Source organism: Nelumbo lutea, chromosome 4, assembly GCF_056320005.1.
Source record: "Nelumbo lutea isolate HS-2025 chromosome 4, American lotus-T2T, whole genome shotgun sequence".
NCBI classification, from domain to species: domain Eukaryota; kingdom Viridiplantae; phylum Streptophyta; class Magnoliopsida; order Proteales; family Nelumbonaceae; genus Nelumbo; species Nelumbo lutea.
This window is the reverse complement of record NC_142687.1, coordinates 13,572,267-13,598,132: the sequence shown is the minus strand read 5'-3', so window position 1 is coordinate 13,598,132 and position 25,866 is coordinate 13,572,267. Positions and strand designations below refer to the sequence as shown.

At 37.9% G+C, this 25,866-nt stretch overlaps 1 protein-coding gene across 2 annotated transcripts; it reads right to left on the bottom strand.

Annotated features, from left to right (window-relative positions):
- Nucleotides 1–1,007: 1,007 nt before the first annotated feature.
- LOC148854037 (autophagy-related protein 9-like) lies at nucleotides 1,008–24,509 on the bottom strand. Of its 2 annotated transcripts, XM_088941272.1 has the most exons (11): nucleotides 24,110–24,509; nucleotides 23,467–23,538; nucleotides 21,027–21,679; nucleotides 20,548–20,868; nucleotides 18,481–18,703; nucleotides 8,095–8,274; nucleotides 7,792–7,998; nucleotides 2,772–2,849; nucleotides 2,618–2,688; nucleotides 2,359–2,469; nucleotides 1,008–2,120 (listed from the first exon to the last, which is right to left on the bottom strand). In XM_088941272.1, the coding sequence occupies exons 3-11, from the start codon at nucleotides 21,602–21,604 to the stop codon at nucleotides 1,268–1,270; spliced, it is 2,622 nt and encodes an 873-aa protein (XP_088797398.1). In that variant the 5' UTR covers nucleotides 21,605–21,679; nucleotides 23,467–23,538; nucleotides 24,110–24,509; the 3' UTR covers nucleotides 1,008–1,267. The 2 variants fall into 2 exon arrangements, with proteins under 2 accessions (XP_088797398.1, XP_088797399.1); XM_088941273.1 differs by lacking the exon at nucleotides 23,467–23,538 and having other exon boundaries at nucleotides 24,110–24,409.
- Between the last annotated feature and the right edge of the window lie 1,357 nt (nucleotides 24,510–25,866).

The window sequence follows — 25,866 nt, the reverse complement described above, 5'->3', positions numbered from 1 at the left end:
AAGAAATGCAATGATAAATTCATTTATCGGCACTTAGGCACCATTAAACGCCACATCAGCAAAGCAGTGAATAAACGCTTAACCATTGGGGGAAGCATTAAAATAAAGCATCCCCCAATGGTAGACATACACATAAATCAAAGTCTAATTTTACAAGTCCATATGTGAACGGATTCACATAATGGGGGAAATGCTGAAGTAGGGTCTATGTGGCAGTATTTATTCAATAAATGCCCATAGTTCCAAACACACGCTAGATCAAAGAGGCACTAAGAAATCAAATGATGATTAGATCAAATTCCTCTCTCGTAATGCTTTGGTAGGAAAGACATGGTGCAGCATAAAAATTGAAAAAATCTATGATGCAGGAAAGACATAATACTAGAAAGATTATGACCAATCACAACCCCCAATGAATTTGATAAAAACCCATCTGATTTGTTACTATTTTTATGATGTCAGTTGATTGGTTGTAAATTTTTTTGGTATCATATCTTTCCGGCATCATAGTTGAATCCGTAAAAATTACAGTTAGATAAGTTGAAAAAAATAACTTGTAACTGTACACTATATTATCTTCTAAGAATTTAGAACTATTCTTATAAAATTGAAATTAAACATTAATAAAGAATATTGTAACGACAAATACTCTAGCCGCTAGTCTAAAGTGTACACTACCCATCTATAAAGCTGATTTGGAAAAGTTCAGATCTTGCAGGGCAAAATCCTTTCGACCATGACAAACGCCCTAAGGTCCATGAGACTGACCCTGTGGAAATTATGCTTCACTTAAGCATGATTTATGCATTAATGGAAACTGGTTATGCCATTAAAATAAGATTGCCAATCATCTTATTGTATAGATTACCCACCCTTTGTATTCATTGCTCTAATAATTCTTTTTCCTAGATTTCCCTCAAACAGCAAGCAAAGATCGCAAAAGAGATTTGTGTTGAATGCCTAAAATAAACATGGCACAACATTGGCACACATAAACAAATCCAAACTGATCAAACATCTAAAATTAAATGAAATTGGGATCATGAATTAACTTATGTGTTTACAACTGCAACAGGTTTATAGTGGCTTTTTGGATCCTTAGGCCACTATCCTGAAGCACATTGAGAGAAGACCCATTCAGCGTTTGCTATGAAATTTATGTACAAAAAAGAATCAAGCTTCCTCCCTCAAGTAGAACAGACATAAGAGACCACATTGGAAATCCACAACCCATTCAACTAGCAGAAATTTGTGCATCTGCAATTAATCACTCACTACTTTGGGACTCTGGTCTTGTAGAAAGGGTTCCCAATGGCTTACTATAAATATCATTGAATGGGAGATTGAATTCACCATCTAGATCATAGTCATCCATGTACACAGTTTTAGATAATGAACGAGAATTCCTCCAGTCCAAATGTTGCTCTTGCTCTGAACTTCTATCAGAGAAATTGTCATAAGGGTGATTTGAGGTATGATGGCCAAAACTAGGAGGCTCAAGAAAACTTGTCTGGGGATCCCTGGAATGTGGACCTGTTCGGGCCCACCAATGGCTCTCAGTGGGATGTTCTGGATGATCTGAGCCATGGTATTGAAACACACTTTCTCGGAGGAAAGGAGTTGATGAGCTAGATGCACCCAGATGACTTCGTAATCTGTCCTCCAAGGGGTATCTCCAGTTCTCTTCCAACCTTGGTTCCATTTGCACGGTGGCATTGTGAAATGGCATGAAAAGGTTCCTACTAGGATCTTCATCGACTTCACAGTGTAGAGCTGGAGTAGTTTTTGAATTATCAGCCGTATGTGAAGGACGAGACATGTAATACCAATCAAGCAAATATGGGTGATTTTTCTGTTCTACATCTGTCAGCCATAAAGAACCTAACTGATAGCCTGTTCTGGGAAGTCCTCCCATGTTATTGTAGAGTGCATCCTTTGAGAAAATACTGTGCATGTCACCTTGACCTCTTGGATTTAAGCTATATTGCCAAGTTCTGGGAGGTGAATGTCCCTGTGGAATTCCCTGGCCTTGCAATTTCTGCTCTTTGAAACTGCGAAGAGTAGATAAGAATTGCTTCCCCTGAGAATTTGGTTCCCAGGTTGGATAGCTGCTCTGGAAACTGCATGAAAATAAGAAGAATAAAATTGAGAAGCAGGACCGGGTATAAAAACAATCTGGAGTACCATAAAGAATGTTAAGATGTAGCAAGATAAAGAATAAAATGAAATTACATACAAAAAGAGATCAGGTATTTTATGATCAATTATGGGTTCATGATAAATTAACATTGTAGACAGATACCAGAGAATGAAGACAAAGGTTTAGTAGATCACTCCTCAAAAGTCATGCACAAATACCTCAAGAATGATTTCTCCATTTTCCCCTGGGAGCTCCGTTGGGTGTGAGGTGCACTGTATGGTGAGCCAAAGTTTCTATTTCCATGGCTTTCGAAGTCAAAGACGCTAAAGCTGCACATGGAAACAATATATAATTATTTATCATAATTAAAACTTATCAAAATTAACAGAGCAAGGTCAAATGCTTCTCAATGCAGAAGACTATGAAGACAATAATGCCAATTTAGGGTAACTTGAAAACTATTGGAACAACAGGAACCTGCAAACGTGACCTACACCTTCGATATCCACTGTGAAATCTGAAATGAACTGCAAAATGTCATCCACACGCTGCATAGTACACAGAATTTATCAGGTTAGCGGCTGTTCTATCCTAGAAAAGGAATTACATGAGTTTCTTGAAAAAAAAGTACCTGTGGTACAATGAATAGGAGTAAGTAGGGGGTGAGGAAAATTGAAGCCATCTCCTCAACCAACATCATTCCAGTGTACTGCACTACCCAAAAATTTGACAACATTAGCAACAGTTTGAGGTTCAGATGAAATACGATAGAACCTAAAAGATAATAAGGTTGATATCATCTATGCATCGATGAATTGATTGTTCAAATTATCAAGAATTTAAACAATTTAAATTGCACTCAGACAATGCCCTTCTATAATAATCAAGGGATTGAATCAAAGACATGGCTAGCAGCAGCGGTAGGTAATGCGGAACTTAAAGGTAGGGATTCATAATTTCAGTCTCCAAGGTAAAGTGAGAACAGAAAAGAGAAAATGAACTCATTTCAGGTCAACTTCATATATACACAGCGAAACTCAGCAATCTGAACATGAACAGTCTAGTTTATTCCAAGTGATCCATCAATTTTGACATCAACCCCAAATAAAACCAAATCCCATTCTATGTATCTTTGCCTAGAAAAAATGCAGAAACGTCACGTGTCATGAACTATGCCACTCTATTTGCTTGTTAAACAGAAGGTGCAAAATCCTCAAGACTGCAAGTCAAATGAGGGCTGATGTAAAATTCGTAGCCAACAGAGATAACAAAAACATTTTTATGACACAAGTCCCCAGTCCCATGCAAATAGATTAATGCCAATGCAGCAGGGTTTAAGTTCAACTTGAGGCAAGGGAATGACTTGATTTCTGAAGCCCCTAAAAGTTGCACTGGGATCCAGTCCCTAAGCCAGCACCTTGGTGCCTGGTCTGGATGGTACAACTGGGTTGGGATATTGCAATACAGTTGGTCACTCCTGTCTGATCTGGGTGTTCACCTATCAAAAAAGGAAAAAACAAAAAGAAATCATGAAGGAAAAAAAATTTCATGCAGCTATGGATCCTAATCAGCAATTAAATTGAACCATAAAATTTACTCTTCATAGAATCTGGGGCCTCTGGGTACTGGAGGGATCTTTCAGAGAAACAACAAAGGAGAGATGGCAGCTCCGCCGATGCAGGGTCTGGGGAGGGATAGATGTATACAGCCTTACCCCTGCAGATACAGAAAGGCTGTTTCCAAGATTTGAGCCCTGGTCACCCAGGTTGCAATGGAGCAACCCATCCGTTGTGCCAAGGCACCCTCTACAGGACATACTCCTGGTCAACTCAGGACATTGGTTCAGGGAGTGCAAGTAGGGCTGAGCTTTTTGGAAATGTTACAGGAAGCTAGATCAATGTTTGGTCTGGGTTTTACTTGAGCAGGTGGAACTGTGAAAGGTGATTCATAGTTCTATTTGGTTTGATGCTTTCCCTTCTTCAGGTCTTTGATCTCTTTGGAACTTATCAAAGGTTAGGGAAAATTCTTGCTCAGATGAATTCTATAATCAAGCCAATTCTTTGGTTGATAGTTTGGGCTAGAGGGTGAAGAAAGGTGGGGACGGGGATGGGAGAAATGAGTGGTATCGGAGTCAAGGTTTAAAATGTCAGTGTCGGTGGAAATGTTGGTCGTCCAAATAGAAGAAACATGTCGGAAATGTCAGGAAGTATCATATGGAAATATTGTAAAAACTATATACAAGGTCCAAATATTGCAAAATATGTAAAAAACATAGCATGATAATTTATAAAATGATAAAAGAAGCAGAAGCACACTTTTTAAAGTATTATCTTATTTCAAATCATTAAACCAAGCTAAGAAACTAAGGTTATGGACAAAATAATATGTTGTGAAGTTGTCCTGGGAATGGTTTTGAATGTGGGTCAGCATTTCAGCTTTGGAATGCTAGAGTTGTAATTATCTTGTTTAACTTCTTAATTTCTTAATTAAAGTTACTGTTTCCTATAAAAAAAAAAAAAAGTTGTCATGTAAACCTTAAGATTCAAAACCACATGATTAGAACGAGTTCAAGCAAAATTAAACTCATAGAAAATGCACAAACAAAAAGTAATATTTAATTTTATGTTTGAAATGAATATTGAACTGGATTAAAGTGGTAATCATGTACATAAGGCACGTACTAACATTGCTACTCCATATATCTACAATATTGTCACCAAATTATAATAATGTCGTCTCTTATACTCCACATAGTGCTAGTATTGTTCACTGCAGAACATGTCAATTCCAGTAAAATTTTGTGTTGCTACCCATGGAAATGGAAATATGTTGTGGAAATATTAGGAAATTTAGGGACATTTCAAACCATGATTGGAGTTTAGCTCTTTCGGAACAATAGAAGTCTTCCATCTTACTTTTGATCGATGTGTCATTACTTGGCCTGTTATGAGTTATAGTCTTTTGATGTAGAACAAGAAGGTAATGCATGAAACTAAGGGAACTAATAGTTTGGCTGGTTCATTGGATAACAAGGGGTTGAAAGGGATCCACTGCATTGGGCCAATTTGTAATATCATTTATTAGTGTAACTTAGAGGAATAGGTAATAGTAGCCAGCCTGTTATTGGGGATGCTTGGCATCTTGTATATGTTATATTCTTTCCTCAAGTCAATAAAATTGAACAGTTACCAATCAACAAAAAAAAAAGTAAAAAAGAAAACTATGAAAATAAGGGAAAATAGACCTATGAAATGTCAATCAAAGAAGATGGAATCACTAGACACCTCTGGGGCTCTAATTGGGGAGTTACTCAGCCTAGGCAAACTTTGAACTTTTTTTATCAGAAACAGTAACTTCATTAAAGATAAATTAAAACTGAAATACAGAAGTCAGCCCCTATTAGAAGAGGCTGATCCAATAAAAATCATGCATTATCGCACTGCCCAGTAAAGACTTTCCCTTACAGTCCCTTGTTTTGCTAAGACATCAGCTAAACCATTTGCTGATCTCCTTACCCACTTAAAACAAACACCTGCCTCCCTTGTTATGCTAAATGTTTCCCTTATCAGTCCCTTGTTAGGCAAACTTTGAACTTTGCTTGATTTTTTTTTTTTTTTTGGGAGACCTTCACCACAAATTTCAGCAACACAACTATAGATTCAGAAAATGGTGAGCAGAAAACCTGGATTTCCTTCTTTAATGAAATGAAATACATGCAAAACTAAAATGATTTTAGTGGAATCATTTGACTCACTTTACTAAATAAATAACTCAACACTCTAAACTGATTGTGGAATTGCTAACCACACTTCAACTTCAAGGACTAAGATTGGTAATGTTTCTGGGAGACTGGGGTCTGATTGTGGAAGTGGACTCAAAAACAACTGAGGGCTGGCTCATATATGAGATGACAGGACAATGGAATTTAAGGCATCAGATTAAGGAGGCAGATCTGGCCATCATCATGGAAGCAAAATTTACCTGGGGTTCTACAATCAGAAAATAACCTTTCTGACTCTCTACCTAGAGAAATTATTTACAGTCACCGACTAGGGCTAAATATTTGATTAGGATAAGAGAGGTATGCATGTACCATTTCGTCTCTTAGAAGCATTTAAGTAGGAAGAGCAACTTGGGTTTGCTCAACTCTTTCAATTGACAAAAACGTTATATCTTGTAAGTTGTACTATTACCTCATCATCAATAAAGTATTTTCCAGTTACTGATACAAAATATGAATCCTCTCTAGAAATCATTAACAAAAGAACAAAACCCAAGAATGATTGACTTGACTCCTATCAAGAAAGCATTAAATACCATAAAGTGTTCAAGTTCACGAGATTAATTCAATCATCCCAGAGCCGCAGCCAAGGTAAGAACCAGTTTTTGGAAACTCATTAACGTTGGAAGGGGACGTTCGAGTGGTGAAGAAGCTACAAACAGGGAGCATGGAAGAGTTAACCAAGAAGACTATGTTGCGATGATGGGAAGCAAGAGAGTATCCTACCTGGCTTGAGAGTCATAGAGATCATTGCTCATTTAAACACTGAGGTAAGCTCAAATACTGTATTTCCTTCAGCTGTGTTGGATGACACCAATAAAGAAGGGGAGGAGAATGGAGTCAGAGTTGAAGAAGAGAAGGCAGAGGAATGAAGTGAAGAGAAAATCTCCTAGTGGGGAAGACAGAAGTGAGCTTGAAAAGAATTTATATTAGAAAGAGAAGGGCTACTTATCTGGAAAATGAAGCAGCGAGGGTGAGAACTGAGAGGGGGGAAGTGAGAGGGCAGGAGGGTTCAGGAGAGGAACCAGGGGAAGGAGAGGAGAATGAGGACCTCGAGGGAAAGGAGGTCCCAGGAGAGGAGGGCTCTAGAAAAGGAAAGGTGGATATTGAAGATTTGGTGGAGAGACAGTTGGTGGGAAAATCTCTCGGTTTATTTTTTCTAGGCGGGAAGACAGTGGTTAGAAGGGAAATTGAGCTTTTCAAAAGGAGTAGGAGAGAAGAACAAAACAAGAAAAATTCTAGTGGAGGGAGGTGAGGCATGGGAGGAAGGAGAAGAGAGGGAAGATGATTTGCTGGAGGAAGAGTGAAGGGGTCTCCAATGAGAAAGGAGTGAAGGGGTGATGGAGGTAGGAGCTGGAAATGAGATTGCTACCGCTTGGTTTGATTGGTGGCAGTTGTTGGCAAGTCTTTTTCAGTCTGGGTCCTGGTGATGCCTGAATTTTCAATAGCCAAGAAAGAAGCGTCCAGGGTCACACTTTGGGAGGTGCTGGGATTGCAATCTTGTAATTTGGTAGGTTGGTTTTGATCTGTATTGTGTTATTTTGTTGTTGTTCTTCGCCGTTTCTAGGTATTGATTTAACACCTAATCAAGTTGTATTGTTCTTTTCCTTTTAATGATATTCTTTTACTCATAAAAAACTACCAGAAGATGAAGAATCACTTCTTGATTGGATTTACAGCAAGATACAGCTCTGTTAGCTTTGGACTTGCTGGGCCCTTCTCATCCTTCCCTTGCTTTTAGAGGCTTGACAATGTATTCTCTTTGTTGGCTTCAATGACTTTTTTTCCCATTTCTTGATCCAAAAGGTAAATTTGTTTTAACTGCTTTTGTTCTCTTAGCATCAATAAATAAGTAATTTAGCATGTTCACCTGAAACAAGGTTTCAAACTCCAGGCGGACCAGATCAGTATTCTCTTTACCACGCCATCTCTTTGGCATATAGTGTGTATATTGGACTACCAAAGACATTGCCCCTTCAGGGTCAAGCACCTGAAGTTCATCAGTTACTGCAGCTCGGCTAATAGCTGTTACAGTTCCAAAGACAGCAGCATACCAGAACAAGTTGCGACCAAATATCTGCATGCTTCAGTAAAGATGATTCAAGATAAAGAAGAAAGAAACACTTAAACTTTAGTGACAACTCATAATATACAAAAAGTAAAAGATTATTACATGTCCTTCTAATAGAGATTCCTCCAGGAATGCAATGATGATCAGAATAGCAGCGAAGCCACCAGAGACAAAAGAGATGAACTTGGCAACAATAGCAACAATAGGTGATGGAAACTGCTTTAGATACTGAGCTGCATGTGCTACACTACTATTGATACGGTGTTTGAACAAATGGTCGACCTGAATTTGAAGATGAAAAATATACAAGTACAAGTCAAAATCAATATTTGAAAAGGAAATATAAGGTATATTACTGAAAAAGAAAGCAACATCATTGAAGAATATAAATTTAATTTTCTACCAGTTATTATATTTCATATATGAAACTAGAACATCCAAAGAATTGAAGCCACTTGTCAAAATAAAACAAACCATGTCTGACTCAAAAGTATATCATTTTCAAAAATGGTTTTTGATATTTAATAAATCATGGCAAAGAGAGGAGAAATCCCCCCCACAGGATTACATCCTCGTTACATGGTTATTATTGAACTGGCCTCCCCATTGTATTGGGGCAAAACTTGGAACTTCTTTTTCTTTTTTTCTTTTTTTGTATATACTCCACTGTTTATATTCTCTCCATTTTTCGTTCCCTTTCTTTGGTGGATTGAACCAGTGTGGAATCTGAATCAAGTCAGATTCCAATCCCTAAGCAAAATAGCACAGTAGCAGATCTATTTTTGCTTTTCTCTGAAAGCACTGAGGCTCAAGATCAAACAGCAAGAACTTCCAATTCGTGTCAGCATTCTTTGCCTTGCTTATATCTTGGCATTCATCACTAGAATGCTTAGTGTTCTTCACTATGTGAGCATGATCCATGAGTTGATCCTTATTTCAATTACTAAACTACAATTTTCTTGATGGAGAAGGGAGTCTATGAGTTCTGGAACTGGTTTGACTTTGAGAGTTGGTACCCCATTAGGTTAGATCATCGGAGGGACTCTCTACCAAGGTCTCATGGTTACTTCCAACCATTTTGGATTGGATGGGGTCCAGTCCGATCCATATGCATTAAAATGAATTGGATTGGACCCTCTGTCCATTAGATTTGGGTTGGATCAGATTTGGGCCGTTCATCAGTGGACACATATTGGATTGAGTCGGGTTGGAAAAATCTGGTCCATTGACACCCTTAAGATAACACTATCTAAACAGTCTATGATTTACTGGTAATTAAATAGGGTTAATGCATGTGGGGAAAGGATTTCTTTTCTTTTTCTTTTTGTAGCGATAAGTAATCAGATTTTTATCATTAAATAATAGGGAATATTCATTACCACGGAGATGTTCAAACTGGCAATGAAGTCCTGGAAAAGTATAAAATAGCATTTAAATCAAAAACAAAAGCCCTCTTTTGAGGCCATTAAACTCTTTCAATGTCCATGCTCAGTCCATAAAATCTATTATTCTACAAGCATCTGCTAAAAGATGCATAAAAAGCCATTCACTATTTCATGCCCCGTGAATATTCTGGAGTTCCAAAAACTCCAATTGACCACATGGGGGATCATATCACTCAGAATGATCTCTTAATGCACTGAAACTAATGGTGGAGGGAGAATTGCAAAGCTCAACTGATGAGGTACAAGATCAGGATATACGAAAAGGAGAGCAAAAGAACTTCCAAAGGTCAAACAAGTCCTGGTAGAAGAGAAAATGATAATCCACACCAAAGTAAATTAGGACATGATACATCTATTTGGAACCTTAATACTCCATTGATCTGGGTGGTCGATCATTAGGCCCTTACCAACAAAAAAAAGTGCTACATGAAGACTTGAACTCTAGGATGAAGCTAACAACCCAGGACATGATAATTGACAAGGAGAAATGTCTAGCAATCAAAACATCCTCTATTGAGCATCAACAGGACAAACATGACATTGCAAGAGGCATATGGCTAATAAGGCACAATACTAATAGAAAATGTCAGTCCCCCCGTGTGTGCAAAAAAATACAAAGCAGAAACCATATACTATAGAAATGAAGTATACCTTCTAGTTTGTTAAACTGAATAATGAGAAAGATCCTGCTACATAATGCATTGCAGGACAGATTCGTAACTTAATAGTGCTAACATAATGACCATGGACTTCTGTTCTAACCATAAACCGCATGTTTTATTTTCCCTTCACATTGAACCTAAGGCTGTGTTTGGTTGCAATGCAAATAAATTTGCACTGATGCAAAACCATGGCAGTGCAAATGATTTGAGTGTAAATTCAGACCTATTTTTGTTTCAAATTTTAGCTTATTTTGTTTGATTGCAGTAAAAATGAAGTAAATTAAGACATGAAGCAGAACAAAGTAAAATCCAAAACAAAATTAAACAAGAATTTGCATTTTTTACATTTGCACTCCCATGCATTTGTACTAGTGCAAATAAATGTGCACTGCAACCAAACACAGCCTAAGTTGTTTTAGCCTCCCCTTGCTGTTTTTATAACCCTCAAAGCCTCAACTGCAGAGGTCATTCCTTCTTACAGGTTCAATAGGTGATCTCGTGTTCACATGAAAACCATCTGTCTACTCTCATTTCATTCTCCATTGGTTTAATAGTTTTTTTTTTTACAAGTAAAGATAAATTTATTAATTCATAGAATCAGGCTGATACAAGCATCCCTTGGAGAGGTGCGAGCTGCGACCTCTCTTAACAAAGTAGTTTTATAGTTTCTATACCTATAATATATCTCACTATCCTTATCTTTTCTGCAACCATTTTTATGGATGTGTTACTTCTTGATTGCCTGGCAATACAACATTACAAGCTTGCCCTTTTAGTCTGATTGGTATTCCTGATAACATAACACTAAAATGCACCTCTCCACTTCATCAAAGTCAATCTAATTCTAGGGGCAACACCCTCAATCTCTCCATCCTATGTATTACTGTACCAAGGAAAAAGAAATGCTTTCAGGTATCTTCATTTATACTCTTGTTATTACTCAATTTGCATTGCAGATATTTCATCCAAGTTCCACTTACCTAGCCTTTTCATTCGAAAGCATTCCTCATGTGCAATACAGATTGAAAGGCATGCCTTTTAAAGGAAACAACTAATGTTTCATAAGGCATGCCCTTAGACACTTCTAGGCACATGCATGTGCATATTAAGGCATGCACCCTGCCCGAAGCTGGGCGCAGTCCCTTTCAGAAGGTTTGTGCCTTTTTTTATATGCCTTCTTAGTTTTTTTTTGGTAGATTCTCATTTGTTTTACACCTTTGTGATAGTTTATCAACTTCTAAATTACTTTTTATTGTTCTTTGTACACTAGTAATAGTCTATTAACTTTTAAAGTAAACAAAAGCAAAGACTTTTGTAGAGAAGATGGGCCGAATGGCCCGGCCCATAGGCTGTTACTGTATGTTATCTTTATGTTCTTATCTGTAATGAGCCTTATTCTGGGCCCATATTCTTTTATGTTCATCTTTTTGTAATTTTTTGTCCAACTAAGGACCTCTATTGTAATTACTAAAAGATTAACTTAATAAAAGTGTATTAGAGAGTTAGAGAGAGGTTATGTTCGAAACTCTCATCCTCTAACTCTTCTTGCCGCAGCTCTCTCTTTTTCTCTAATCTTCTCTTGCTAGTTTCCTTTGTTTTAAACACAGTCCCTACTTCTAGGACTGTTTTTCAACTTGGTATCAGAGCAGGCCACTGCTTGGCGTGTCCCTCATGTGGTTCTAGTCCAGCCAATTACATGAGGAGGTTCTAGGGCTGAGAGTTTACAGTCATCCGCCTGATTCTTGGAGGTCATTGGAGGGTTCCCAAGCTTCTACACACTTGGAGAAGGGTTCAATGACTAGGAAGAATCAGAGAACAAGTTGCTTTGCCTGATTTAAAATCAGAGAAAAGGGTTTTTCGAAGTCATCCTAGAAGACAAGTGTTCAGCTTGGTTTATTGTACAAACCAGAGACTCTCTTACTGTAAGTCTTTGCTCAGTTGTTTCTGGGTTAATTTTTCACTGTTCTGGATTGTTAAAAGGGCCGAAGTTTCCTTGGAAACAGTGCTACTATTCGGCTATCCTCTGGTCTGACTTAATCCAGAGATTTAGGGGTTGTTTTTATCTCTTTTCTGGACTGTCAAGTAGCCGAAATACCCTTGGAATCACTGCTGCTGAGACTGCTTCATTCGGCCACTGTTGCTGGACTGCTCCTACCCAGAAATTTCTGGGTTGTTTTTGGAGGTCCTATTCGGCTGATTATTGGGTTGGGAAGTTGCTAAGACTGTTAAAACTAAGAAGTACTAGTCTCATCTTCATTCCAACCCCTTCTTGAAGGCTGAAACAGTAAACAGTGCCCTATACTTTGAAGGCTGAAACAGTAAGCAGTGGGTTGTTAAGTATTGCACACTGAGTGTTTGACAGAAGGTCTCTCAAGGACTATATTTCTTTTGTCTTCCTCTTGGGACATTGGTTGTTAGAATCAGAAATATCTTGTGTTTGGAGGTTGTTGGGTGTCTTTTGGAGGCTGAAACAGAAAAGAAAAGAACTATCACCGAACTTTGCATGATGGATTTCTCAAACTTTGAAAACAAGAATACTGTTGAATATGGGCAGATGTTGGGAACCCCAACCGATTCTATGCTAGCTGTAACTACAGTCAAGCTTGATGGGACCAATTACTTAGCTTGGTCACAATCAGTGAAAATCCATATTTGTAGCAAAGGAAAATGGGGTTTTATTTCTGGGAGCAAGAAAGCTCCTCTAGAGGATGATCCATCTTATGAGAGATGGGTACAAGAAAACTACACTGTGATTGGATGGCTTGTGAACTCAATGCAGCCACAGATCAGTCAACATTATCTGTGGATGAATTCAGCTAAAGAGATCTGGGATAGTGTTGCAGAGACTTATTCCCAGAAGTTGAATGTTGCTAGAGCTTACAAACTGAGAAGTGATGTGAAAAATCTAAGACAGGGGGAGAAGTCACTTGCAGCATATTTCTCAATCTTAAAATCTATATGGCAAGAGATTGATTTGATAGAGGCTGTGACTTGGGATACCCCTAAGGATGCTGAAACATACAGGAAATTGGTTGAACGGAATAGGGTGTTTGAGTTCTTGACAAGGCTGAATTCTAAATATGATATTACAAAGCAAAACATCTTGTCCAAGGAAGATGTTTCATTGTCACAAGCATATACTCTGGTCAACAGTGAAGAAAGTAGAAGGCAAGTGTAGGTTTAAGGAGTTGGTATTAATGATCATTTTGCAAATATGGGAATTAAACCCAAAGGGGTTACAGAAGCTCACAGTGGCTTAGGAAGGAAAGAAGTGGTGTGTGAATATTGTAAGAAGCCGAAACATTCAAAGGACAAGTGCTGGAAGTTGCATCCCAATCTTGTACCTATCAGATTCCAGAAGAAGAATGATAGTAGAAAGACAGGAAGTGCACATGCAGCCACAGGCACAGATACAGAGGTTGAATCTACCAGTGCACAGTTGGCAGCCATGAAAGCTGAATATGAGAAGTTTGGAAAGATGATCAGTCAGCTTGAAGGTGCATCTTCATCATCCATTCCTTCTGGAAGTTCAGCCACCATTGCCTTTGCTCACTCAGGTATAAGGGCTTCCGCTAACCATGCATCCACCTCAGGTAAACACAAAACCCCTTGGATCATAGACTCAGGTGCTTCTGATCACATGACCAACCTTTCCACTTTATTTGTTTCATATGATTTACTTCCTGGCCGTGACAAAATCACCTTAGCTGATGGTTCTCTTGCCCCTATTTCCGACAAGGGAACTGTCAAGGCTACAGACTCCTTACTCTTACCTTCCACTCTTCATGTGCCTAAATTAAATACCAATTTGTTATCTGTAAGTAGCCTGACCAAATCATTGAATTGTTGTGTAACCTTTTTCCCTTCTCACTGTGTGTTTCAGGACCTGAATTCTCAGAAGGTGATTAGGAGTGGCCATGAAGCGAATGGAATATACTTGCTCGACACCCCTGACCAATGCTTTGATCATCCCAAGAATGTTGCTTTTGGTTCTACTTTTTCAGAGTTTGTTAGTCAAATTATGTTGAGTCATTGTCGATTGGGTCATTTACCTTTTTCTGCTTTAAGCCATTTGTTTCCAAAACTGTTTAAGGAAGTCAGTGTGTCCAGTCTCAATTGTGAGTCCTGTCAGTTGTCAAAGCATTGTAGAAAAAATTACCTTGTGAGCAATAAAAGATCCTCTTTTCTTTTTCATATTGTGCACTCTGATGTGTGGGGGCCATACCATTTATCCTCTATGGGGGGTTACAGATATTTTATCTTGTTCATTGATGACTTCTCTAGATTCACCTGGATATACTTAATGAAATCCCGGGATGAAGTCCCAAGACTTGTGAGGCAATTTCATGAGCTTGTTCTAACTCAATTTGGTACCAGAATTAAGGTTTTCAGATCTGACAATGCAAAAGAGTACTTTAAGAAGAGTTTATCCTTGTATCTTTCAGACATGGGGGTTATTCATCAAAGCTCCTGTGTTAGAACCCCTAAACAAAATGGAATTGCTGAGAGGAAAAATAGACATATTGTTAAAGTTGCAAGGAGCCTTTTGTTTGCCTCACATGTTCCCACAAGATTTTGGGGTGATGTTGTACTTACTGCTACCTATCTCATAAACCGTATGCCATCCAGGGTTCTAGGGTTTAAATCCCCCTTCAGTCTTCTTCATCCAGACAATGATCTCTTCCCAATTCCTCTTCGTGTGTTTGGCTGTACCTGCTATGTTCACATTCCAAGTGTGCAAAGACACAAGTTTGAACCGAAAGCCCAGAAATGTATCTTCCTTGGTTACTCCCCCACACAAAAGGGTTATTGCTGTTTTGATCCAAAGACTGGCACCCGACATGTCTCTATGGATGTTACCTTTAATGAACTTTCTCCTTTTTATAGTCCCTCTCAGGATGGACTTTGTCCATAGGGGGAAAGTCTGTCACAAGTTTTTGCTCTTCCTCTTCCTGTCCCAGTTGAGTCTCTTGACAAACCTGTATCCTCACCAAATGAGTCAAAGGAGGATCAATCACTTCATACCTTTTGTCCAGGGGACCCTATTTCTTTACCCCCTCGCCCTATCCATAATCCCAAAGTGTATCAAAGGCAGAGATCCAGGAATGAGCAAGTGGTTTCCCTTACAACAGATGAAGCTCATACATTCCCAATCACAGATGAGATAACAGGTACTGCTTCAACTCCTTTGGAATCATCTTTTTCAGACCTTGATGTCCCCATTGCTGTTAGGAAAGGGAAGCGGAAATGTACTACACACTGCATTTCCAAACACCTTTCTTATGACATGCTTTCTCCTTCATACTTTGCCTATCTCTCTTCTGTTGCTTCTAACCCCATTCCTAGATCTGTCTCAGAAGCTCTTGGGATTCCAGAATGGAGAGATGCCATGGAAACCGAAATGGATGCTCTATATGCAAATGGTACTTGGGAGGTGGTGGATTTGCCTGAAGGGAATGATCCGATTGGGTGCAAGTGGGTTTTCACCATTAAATACATGGCTGATGGAACTATTGAGAGGTACAAGGCTAGGCTTGTTGCAAAAGGGTATACACAGACATATGGGATTGACTACCTGGAGACTTTTGCCCCTGTTGCCAAGATGACATCTGTGAGGGTTCTTTTATCTCTGGCAACTCACTTTGATTGGCATCTCTATCAGTTGGATGTAAAGAATGCATTCCTGAATGGTGACTTACATGAGGAAGTCTACATGTGCCTTCCCCCAAGGATGTATGGGAAAGATATGCAAGGAAAGGTATGCAGATTGAAGAAATCTCTTTATGGTCTCAAACAATCTCCTAGAGCCTGGTTTGAGAGATTTAGAGCTGCACTTGTTAAATTCGGCTATGTTCAGACACAGTCGGATCATACTCTGTTTGTGAAGAAAAGTAGATCTTTAGCAGTGTATCTCATTGTGTATGTTGATGACATTATAGTGACTGGTGATGATGCCTCAGGCATTCTGGCCCTTAAGTTTTTCCTCCGTACAGAATTTGAGATTAAGGATCTGGGGGAGTTGAGATACTTCCTTGGCATAGAAGTTGCCAGATCCAAGGATGGGATCCTTATTTCCCAAAGGAAATATGTTCTTGATTTATTTTCTGAAACTGGAAAACTGGGTGCAAGACCAGTTGCAACTCCCATTGATATGAGTCACAAACTTTTAGCTACAGATGGAACTCTGTTGGAAGACAAAGGGGTTTTTCAGAGACTTCTTGGGAAGCTCCTGTACCTGTGCATGACTAGACCAGATATTGCGTATGCTGTCAGTTGCATTAGCCAATTCATGCATGCTCCTAGAGATACTCATATGGCAGCAGAAGAACGGATTTTGTGCTATCTGAAAGGCTCTCCAGGGAAAAGAATCCTATTTACCAAGCATGACCACTTGAAACTTGAAGCCTATACTGATGCTGATTGGGCTGGAAATATGGATGACAGAAGATCTACTTCAGGATATTGCAGTCTGGTGGCTGGTAATGTTGTCTCTTGGAGGTGTAAGAAACAATCTGTTGTGGCCAGATCTTCTGCAGAAGCAGAGTATAGGGCCATGGCACATGGGGTCTCGGAATTGTTGTGGCTAAGGTCCTTAATGGAAGAACTTGGGATTGATCATTACAGACCCATGATGTTGTACTGTGATAATCAGGCTGCCATCAACATTGCTCACAACCCGGTACAACATGATCGAACCAAACATATTGAAGTTGATAGACATTTTATCCGAGAAAGAGTCTCCTCTGGAGAAGTGTGCCTTCCATTCGTTACCTCTGAAGGCCAATTGGCAGACTTTCTCACCAAAGGCATCTCCAAGGCAAGACTTCATCATGACACTAGCAAGCTGGGCATGATTGACATCTATGCTCAGCTTGAGGGGGAGTGTAGAGAAGATGGGCCGAATGACCCATAGGCTGTTACTGTATGTTATCTTTATGTTCTTCTCTGTAATGGGCCTTATTTGGGCCCATACTCTTTTATGTTCATCTTTTTGTAATTTCTTGTCCAACTAAGGACCTCTCTTGTAATTACTAAAAGATTAACTTAATAAAAGTGTATTAGAGAGTTAGAGGGAGATTATGTTCGAAACTCTCATCCTCTAACTCTTCTTGCCGCAGCTCTCTCTTCTTCTCTAATCTTCTCTTGCTAGTTTCCTTTGTTTCAAACACAGTCCCTACTTCTAGGACTGTTTTTCAACTACTTTCAAATACTAGTAGCCTTAGTTCTTGCACTTAGGATCTCAAATAGCAAAATTTCCACCCTAAAAGCAACAACACAACTAATCTCTAATCCTAATCCTAAAATAGAATAAGTTGAGATCAAAATCACAAAACCAACCCTTTTATACATACTAGCCAAAACTCAGGTTGGGGGCACCGCCCCAAACCCCAGCATGGACTTGTTTGAGTTCACCTAGAGGGTCCTTTACAGAGGTGGAGAGCCAAACTCCTAGGATCAGGAGTGTAGGATTTTTAACATCACACCAGCTACTTGAGGTAATGCAACTAAGAGATAAATAAATAGATTGAAAGCTTCATATGCTTGAATTATTTAGTGCTTTCTTACCACACGGAAAAAAAAAGAAAAGATATTTGAATGCTTGAAGCACTTTGGTACAATCCTTGTATATATATATATATATATATATATATCAATAACATCAACTTCATTAAATTAAGAGAAGAGAGGGAAAAGAATACAAAGGGAGATAAAATAACTTAGCTCCCCAAAAACATACAATCCTTGTATATTTGCTTTCAATTCCACATTTTCACCTTGAATATATATATTTTTTATGTTGTGCTTATGTACTTTGATTTGAGCCAATAGGCTTTTTAAAATTCAAGTTTGAATTTTTATGTATTACTGTATTTTTTTAATTAGCACCTTGCTTCGAAGATGTGTCCTCACCTTGTGCCTTGTGCCCCAGGCACTAGAAGTAGAAGACCCTTGTGCTTTTAAAATACGGGAGATAATAATAAGACAACTGATACCTTGTTAGTTTCACCAGGATGATCTGATACATGAACCTTCAAACAAGTATTCTAGGCTACTCAAGTGGATATAAATTGTTTTTTGATTGCTTTGAAAAAGAGAACTTTCCAATAAGAAAAGATTCTTATTGCACCTGCACTAACAAGATAATTTTCTAATATTCATTACAAGGCTCTGAAATTTTGATTTCAGTGTCAACTTCAAACCTGTTTGAAATGAAAATATGACAGTTTATTAAATCAAAAGGAGCATTGAAACTTCCTTGAAATTTCAACCCTGCCTATTACAAGGTTAAAGAGGATAGATAAGACCAAAGATTACCTGATAACCAGGGGGAAGGTGCTCAGCACTTAAAAAAATAGAAAAAAAAATGAAATTATTAATACCTCATTAAATTCTCTAAAGATCCACTTTGAGAGATTTGACCACCTTCGAGATGATGCAGTGCTTGGATGGTTATAAAACTGTTCAGCATGCCTCAAGAAGAGGTAAACCAACATAAATATGACCAGAAATGGAGAAAGTAGAAGCATCCCAAGCCCAACTGCCATAAGCCTCTTCTTTAATGAGGAAGGGTTCGAAATAAAGTCTCTTCTAATGCAAAAGTTTCTGCAGAAGTGGTATATATCCAGATTAGCACATGATATATCAGACACTTGCAAACAATTTGACATCATCAAAGAAAGGTTCACCCAACAGAAGGTTCCAAATATGAAGAAAGAACAATGAGGCCAAGCACCTAAGCATCTAGGGACAAACAGGTGATCATAAACCATTTGCTAAATGATCGTTTAGTTTTAGTCTTTCATTGAAGTTTCTGTTGCAATAACATTAGGCACTGCTTCTGGAAATTGAAGACAAATAATCTGAGCTTATGTATAAAGAAAACAGTTGTTTGTGCAATTACTAATTTTAATGTGGAAGATGGTTCTAGTGTGAGGTTTTGGGAGGATGAGTGGTGTGGAATTGGGAGGCATGTGATGTCTGCCCAAGACTTTATAGGCAGAGTTCAAACTTCAAAGAATATTATGATGAATGCATGTTTTGATTCTTTTTATTTGAAAAGGTAAAGTATTCCTTGTATTATATTGAAGAAAACAACCAGAATATATAAAATCTTCAGACCCCTATGCATTGAGTGATTGAACAAAGAGTCCCACACCTCATGCGAAAACAAGTTATCTATTGAGCAAACAGAGTATCCTTGTTGAACTACTCCTTCACAAACAGCCAAGAGTGAATAATAGTCATCACTTTCCTTGACACCTCCTCTGGCATTGCTACTTTATTGTAAAAAATTCCACTATTTCTTTCCTTCAAAAGAAACCAGCATAAAGAAGACAGAATTGAACTCTGACTAAATTTCCTTTCCTGGTTAAGCCATTGATGTGCAACTCAGCCACTCTCTCCTTGATTTTTTGAGGAAAGAACTACTTGATGTTAAACAATTGCAGAAAATGAGTGCACAAACATGCGCTGAGAGGACAGTGAATGAATAGATGATCTGCCCTCCAGATCATATAGGAAAAAGTACAGGAAGATATGGGAAGGACCATACCTATTCCTTTTAACACATCGCTAGTTGGACATTTTCCCAGTACTGCAATCCACATCAGGAAAGCAACCATTGATGGGATTGGAGTCTCCAACTTCTTTTGTCAGGAAAGGAACTCTACTAGCAAGCTTAAATTGCCTAAAGAAGAATTTCACTGTAAAAATTCCTGATTGTTCCCATATCCAAATCCAAACATTGCAACCTCCAATTACTGGCAAGTGATCCTACATTTTGCAATGAGTCATCAAAAAGAGGAAAAGAACAAGGGTGGAGTTGCTGTTTTACTTCATGTAAGAGAGAGAATAGGAAAAAAAGAAATCTCTTTATACTTCTATTTTCTCTTTCTTATTCTCTTTTCTAAACCCTTGGATCTTTTAAGTTTGACTAGTAAAATTTAAGAAAAAAGTATTAATGATATAATATATAGATATAGTAGAATGTATTAACGTTTAACACACATATTAGTAACATGTAGCAATATGAATGATATTATGATAAGCTGCCAGCCTTGTCATTTTTGACACCTAGGTGACACCTTAACAACTATGCAAATAATAGTTTTTCTTTTTTTTGAGAAAAAGGTGCATTATGTGTTGTATTAAATCAGCTGTACCAGCAACCAAGAATGAAAAGCACCCAACACTTTCTTATTAACTCCTGTGTTGAGATTCCCTTGTCATTGAAGACCCTTAGGTTTATCTCCTTCCATACACACCATGGCACAGCTGCTGGAAAACAATACTTGCTTTCTTGTTCTGATTTTAAGGGTCATAAATCATACTTTACCCTCTTTCCTTTAACATATAGTTTCTTTAAGACATGTTCACAATATGATTTTTTTTTCTAGGGGAGATGTAAAAACATTATCTAGAACAAGATATATGTAAAACAAATATACCTGTCAAACATGCTCTGCAGTATGCACCAGTTTAAGGTCCATTCAAGAGTTTTAGTTAGTATTAAATGATTTTTCCTTCCATTTTTTCCAGAGTTGACAGCAGGACCAGCACCTGGGAACCACTGAGAGATTGGAAAAGCAAGAACACCTTTGTTAAGCATTCCAATCAAGTAATTCTCCTTCCGCATTATTCGCATTACCACATCATGGGCAGAGAGATCCTTAACCACACAAAGTTGCTGTGACCTCTGTATCTGAACAACCTTTTCAAGAATTGATGCCCATGACATTGTTTGAACTTCATGATCTGAAACATGGAGACTGCAGAAAACAGGAAGTTCATAAAGTTATACTCCCCTAATGATCTTGTTTCCTAATAATTTTTCTTATCGATCACAAAAATAAATAAATAGGATTTAATTACCTAGCTTCATTACAACAATTAAGGCCAACTAGAAATCAGATTGTGCTAAACTAACCTATTATGGTAGAAGTTCCTGATCTCTAATGTGTCCTTCAATTGTGCAAAGAACCTCAAGAAACAGAAGATCCAATAGACAGAAAATATACCCAGATACCCAACAATGATACCCTTCGAAAGTGTGAAGGGAGTTAATGGGTGTGGGTGAAGAGCCTCCTTAGCCAGATCACAGGGCTTCATTCCTGATTCCACTGCATCCAATCCACACTTTGCCTTGCGCAGTCCGTCCCAATCAACAAATAATAGGAAAAATCCAGAGAAACATATGGTGAACCCAAGGCTTAAGAGTTCAACAATCCACTTAATGATTATGCACCACAGTCCCTTTTCACAATAGTAGTTATATAGCCTTTCAAAGAAAAGGTCCAAATCAGCAATAGGTTCTACCTTCAAACCCTCACCATTGAGTAGCCCAGAAGGGCTCTCACTACCAGAACTTGGTAGCCTTCCGTAGTCTGACAGTTCAATCTCAGGAGGAACATCATTTAGCAGTTCTTTGGTTAATGATGATTCGCCATTCCATTTCCACTTGAATATATTAGGAGCATTTGCACCCTTCTGTCCACTGGACATCATTCACAAGCACTCAGACCAAGAAAATATGGCCAGTCCATTCCCCAAACTGTTTGCTTGAATCATTGATATATGGAGCTGGAAAAAGAAGGCAAAATATCGCCATTTTATCAATAATATTCACCATTATGTTATATAAAGATGTTTCTAGGAAAGAAAAGTAAGGAACCTATATTCAAGTATCATCATCATCATCCAAAACTTATCCCAACTATATGGGGTGGGCTACATGAATCCTGTTTTTCAATTCCATTCTGTTAAAGCCGTATCCAGTATGTTCACAAAAATATATGCATAAGATATGATATATGGATACCTGTACAAGGGTGTTGTATTGTGTTGGATACTTCAATTTCTAGTGTAAATTTTGTATCCAATACTGTATCAAGCCATGTCCTTTCCATATCCAGGTAACATAGTGGATAAGGCCATCAGAGATTACAGTTTGCAAAATACATTGATAAATGTTTAAAGTAACAAGACCAAGATTATTATGTGAATTAAAATAATCACATGAATATTGAAAGTATGTAAGATAGCACTTTGCATAGAGAGAGTGAGATAAAGAATAAACAATCAGATTTAGGTAAAATACAACAAATCACAGATAGTTAACTATATGGGTCTGAACAGGGCCAAACAAAGAGATAACAACATGTATACTCTTAAGAACCAATGAGATGGAACTGGAGAGACCAGGAAATTAATGTTTACTTTACTAATACATGAAGAAAAACTTTACATTTTTATAAATGACACTTGTCATATCTCACAAATTCTTGTAGAATCCTAGGAATGCTTAACAAAGCTTTGTCCCAACTATAAACATAAAAAAAAATCTCATATGGGTATTTTCCTGGAAGACTTCCCAATCTCAAGACTTCAGCATAATTCCCAAATACCACCTGAATGTTACTACTTTGAGTAGCTATGATTATTCACTAGCATTCCAATCCAATCAATTGCAAAATGTCTTCACTTCATGCATCCTGTGATTCAACAGTGGAATGACTGAAAGAGGATACGTCACCTCTTTATCTCTTGTCCTTTTGCATCCTAGGACTAAATCACTTTTGGATTTACTTGGTCTTCGCCTTTAGATATATCCTCGATTTGTTCTCACCTCATTTAACCTACTTTCTTCCTATGAAACCATTCTTACAATTCCTTGCATTTTCAAACTTTTCTTCTCCTTACCCCCCCCCCCAAAAAAAAAAAAAGAAACAAAAAAAACAGCTCTTCTCATATGACAATTTAGCGTACAGCCTTGAAAGCCTATGACCTTGTTAGGTCGCATTAATATAGCTATATTACCATATTCAGTGACCATTACAACCTGTGTAAAGTTGCAAACTTCTCTTTCATCTTGAACAGACACCAGCCATCATGTTTCCTGATCTTCTTCCACTAAAATTACTTGGAAGCCTACTTTTTTGCACTGCAGTATTCAATCCACCATTTCCATTTTACTGGTCTATGCCAATGACAATTTACTAACTGCTACCAGCACACAGTTTTGGCTATTTAGCCAATTCAGGTAAAGGAGCTCCTTTTCTTGAGTTGCTTAATTTTGGCCCTAAGGTTGAAGTGCTCATAAGGCAATCTTACAAGAAAAGTTTAAATGTTACAAAGGGGTATTACAGCTAGGCTTCTTCCTAGAGCCATGTCGAAAGTGGTATTCTCAGCAATTTATGAGTAAAAATACAGTTAAGATTTCGTGTAGAGTGTTCAACAGGGTTGAATGGAGCTGTTACACTTAAGTTTATTCGTTGTACACATATTAATACTCTAGCTGGACTTTTGAAAAAGAAAAAGGAAATCCAATTTCAACATTAATAACAAGTAAAGATTTTTTGTAAGCTAACCATTTAAATGGCAGGTTTTCAAACTGCAGTAATTCAGATTTGTCGCAGAAGTTCCACATGCAGCCAGAACCTCTGTACATAACACCATCCATTTAACCAATTTTAGAACCCAGAAACCAACATAAAAAATAGGAGCTTGCCTGGTAGAAACTCATCAACCAAAGGACCACGATACAGAAAACTAAACAGCTAATTTTTATTATTCCATCATACATTTACTGAAAACTGTAAGGCCCTAGTTGTAAAATTCTACAATAACATCGAGAAGTACATGAAAGAAAAGATTGGAGAAAATGAAGCAACGGAATTTCATTGTTCAGCCATTCTTCAATTTAAGGCGACAAGATATTTTGCTTTCATCGCTTTAAGGACTTAACAATTGCATACAAATTACTAATTTGCAATTCCTAAAAACTCAAAAGCACAGAGATGGAAAGAAAAGAGCTGGTTTCAGCAGCTAAAAGGCAATCCCAGTATCCAATTCGGAGAACGAGCAATGAAGAAACCAGAAAAAGATCAACAAAAAGGAAAAGAAAAAAGAAACGGGCAAACATTAACGAAAGGAAAAACCCAAAAAGAAAGAAAAAAAGAATTGGACGATTCGCGTAAAGTACAGAAATACGAACCAAGAAAGCAAAATTACCTGCGACCCAGCAAACAGTTCCAGCAATTAAGCGATCAAACCGTCGGAAACAATCGCAAAAGAACTGATATGGGAGGACTTTCGACAGTGAAAGGCGTTCAGAAAAAGAGAGTTTAAACAAAAGAAATAGTGATTAAACCGAATAACACAAGAGAGTTGAGAAAAAGACGGGATTTTTCGGTGGAAGGTAGACGAGGGGTCAGAAATAAAAGTGGTTTATTCGGTAATCGAATCAACAAAGATTGAAGAAAGAACTAAGTAAAAGAAAAAAAAAAAAAAGGTGGAAGGGACGATTGCGTGGAAAAAGAGAGAAATTTTCTGCAATAATTTATATATTTTAACCGTGGAGGCGTTTCAGCTCCTATCAGTCGTAAAAGGAGACGTGAAGATGGGAGTCACATCTTACCTCTCTTCCTAGTTCCTTACTTCCTCCTCAGTGAACGAAGCTACAAAAATGAATAATGGTAAAGATGAGCCCAGTGGGCCTTTTGGGCCCACTCCCATATTTTTGGGGATTGACCCATGAATGGGCTGTTAATTACCGTTTAGCACTACTTGGGCCCGGGCCATCACAAATCCTCACCGGGAACTTGCAAGCTAAGAATGAGAGAAGATTCACTTCACTGACCCAAACACATTCGTGGGCCCACATGAAGTTAGGGCTGGATAGGATATGGCCTTGGAAGTAGGGCTGGAAACCGGACTGGGTTAGGTCGGGTTGAGGCCAACCCTAAGATCTAAACCCCCAACCCTAACCTTAACCCAACCCGACCAACCCAATCCTAACCTTAATCCTAATTAAATTCCTTCAAACCTAACACAATCCGAAGTCGATTTTGTGTTGGGTTGGGTTTGGGTTAGGCCTAATCCAACTTTCCTCTTGTCTCTTAAAATCTCATAGAATTTATTGATTTTAGATCTTAACTCAACTTTCAGTATTATATTAATCATATGTTTCATTAGTATTTGTTTGTTGATTTTGTTTTTGTTCTTTTGATACAAAATTCAGAAAAATAAGTGTTAGAAATGACTATAGTTTATTATGAGTTATGATTTACGATAAATCTTTTATGGGCGACAAACAACAAAGGGGAGATGAAAAGTAAAATTTTCAAAAAAACATAAAATGATGTTATTAAGGTTTTAGTCTTTCTGAGATTAGGATCAAGTGAAATGATTATCTTAAAAGAAATATATGATACTATGTGACGGGGCCTATACAAATATCATGCATTTAATCAAATTAGTGTTATATATTATATATAACATATATTTATATGATATAGAATCATGTTTGGGTTGGATCAGGTTGCCTAAAAGATCAACCCTAACCAAACCCAAAATAAAATCGGATTAATGAATTTCAACCCTAATCTTAACCTGACCCAACCCAACCCAACTTTTTTGGGTTGAGTTAGGGTTGGGTTCAGGCCAACCCGGCCCAAATTACAGCCTTACTTGGAAGTTCGAACCCAGCAAGCCCAGCCCAAAGTCAATTTTACTAATGTGCCGCCGAGCCAACTGACTGCGGCGGCAAGTCCAAGCAGATATCAGACAAAAAGTATCTACAAATACGTTAACCGTTTATTTATGGGCCAGTTGAGAATTTACTATGTACCCTCATGATTATGACTAGTTTTTTCTATTAAAAAGAAAGAAAAAAAAAAAAAAAGAAAGGTCCACATTCTACAGGCTCTTGTTCGTAACAAAAGGTTTCTTGTATCGGTCCCGCGGAAATTTCCTATCTGAACGTTTTA

Coding starts and splice junctions, on each gene's coding strand:
- LOC148854037 (XM_088941272.1), bottom strand. CDS start 21,604: ATGATGTCCAGTGGACAGAAGGGTGCAAATGCTCCTAATATATTCAAG. Junction 20,869..21,026: donor AGGAACTTCTACCATAATAG/GTTAGTTTAGCA, acceptor TGTTTTCTGCAG/TCTCCATGTTTCAGATCATG. Junction 2,121..2,358: donor ATGGAGAAATCATTCTTGAG/GTATTTGTGCAT, acceptor ATTTTCATGCAG/TTTCCAGAGCAGCTATCCAA.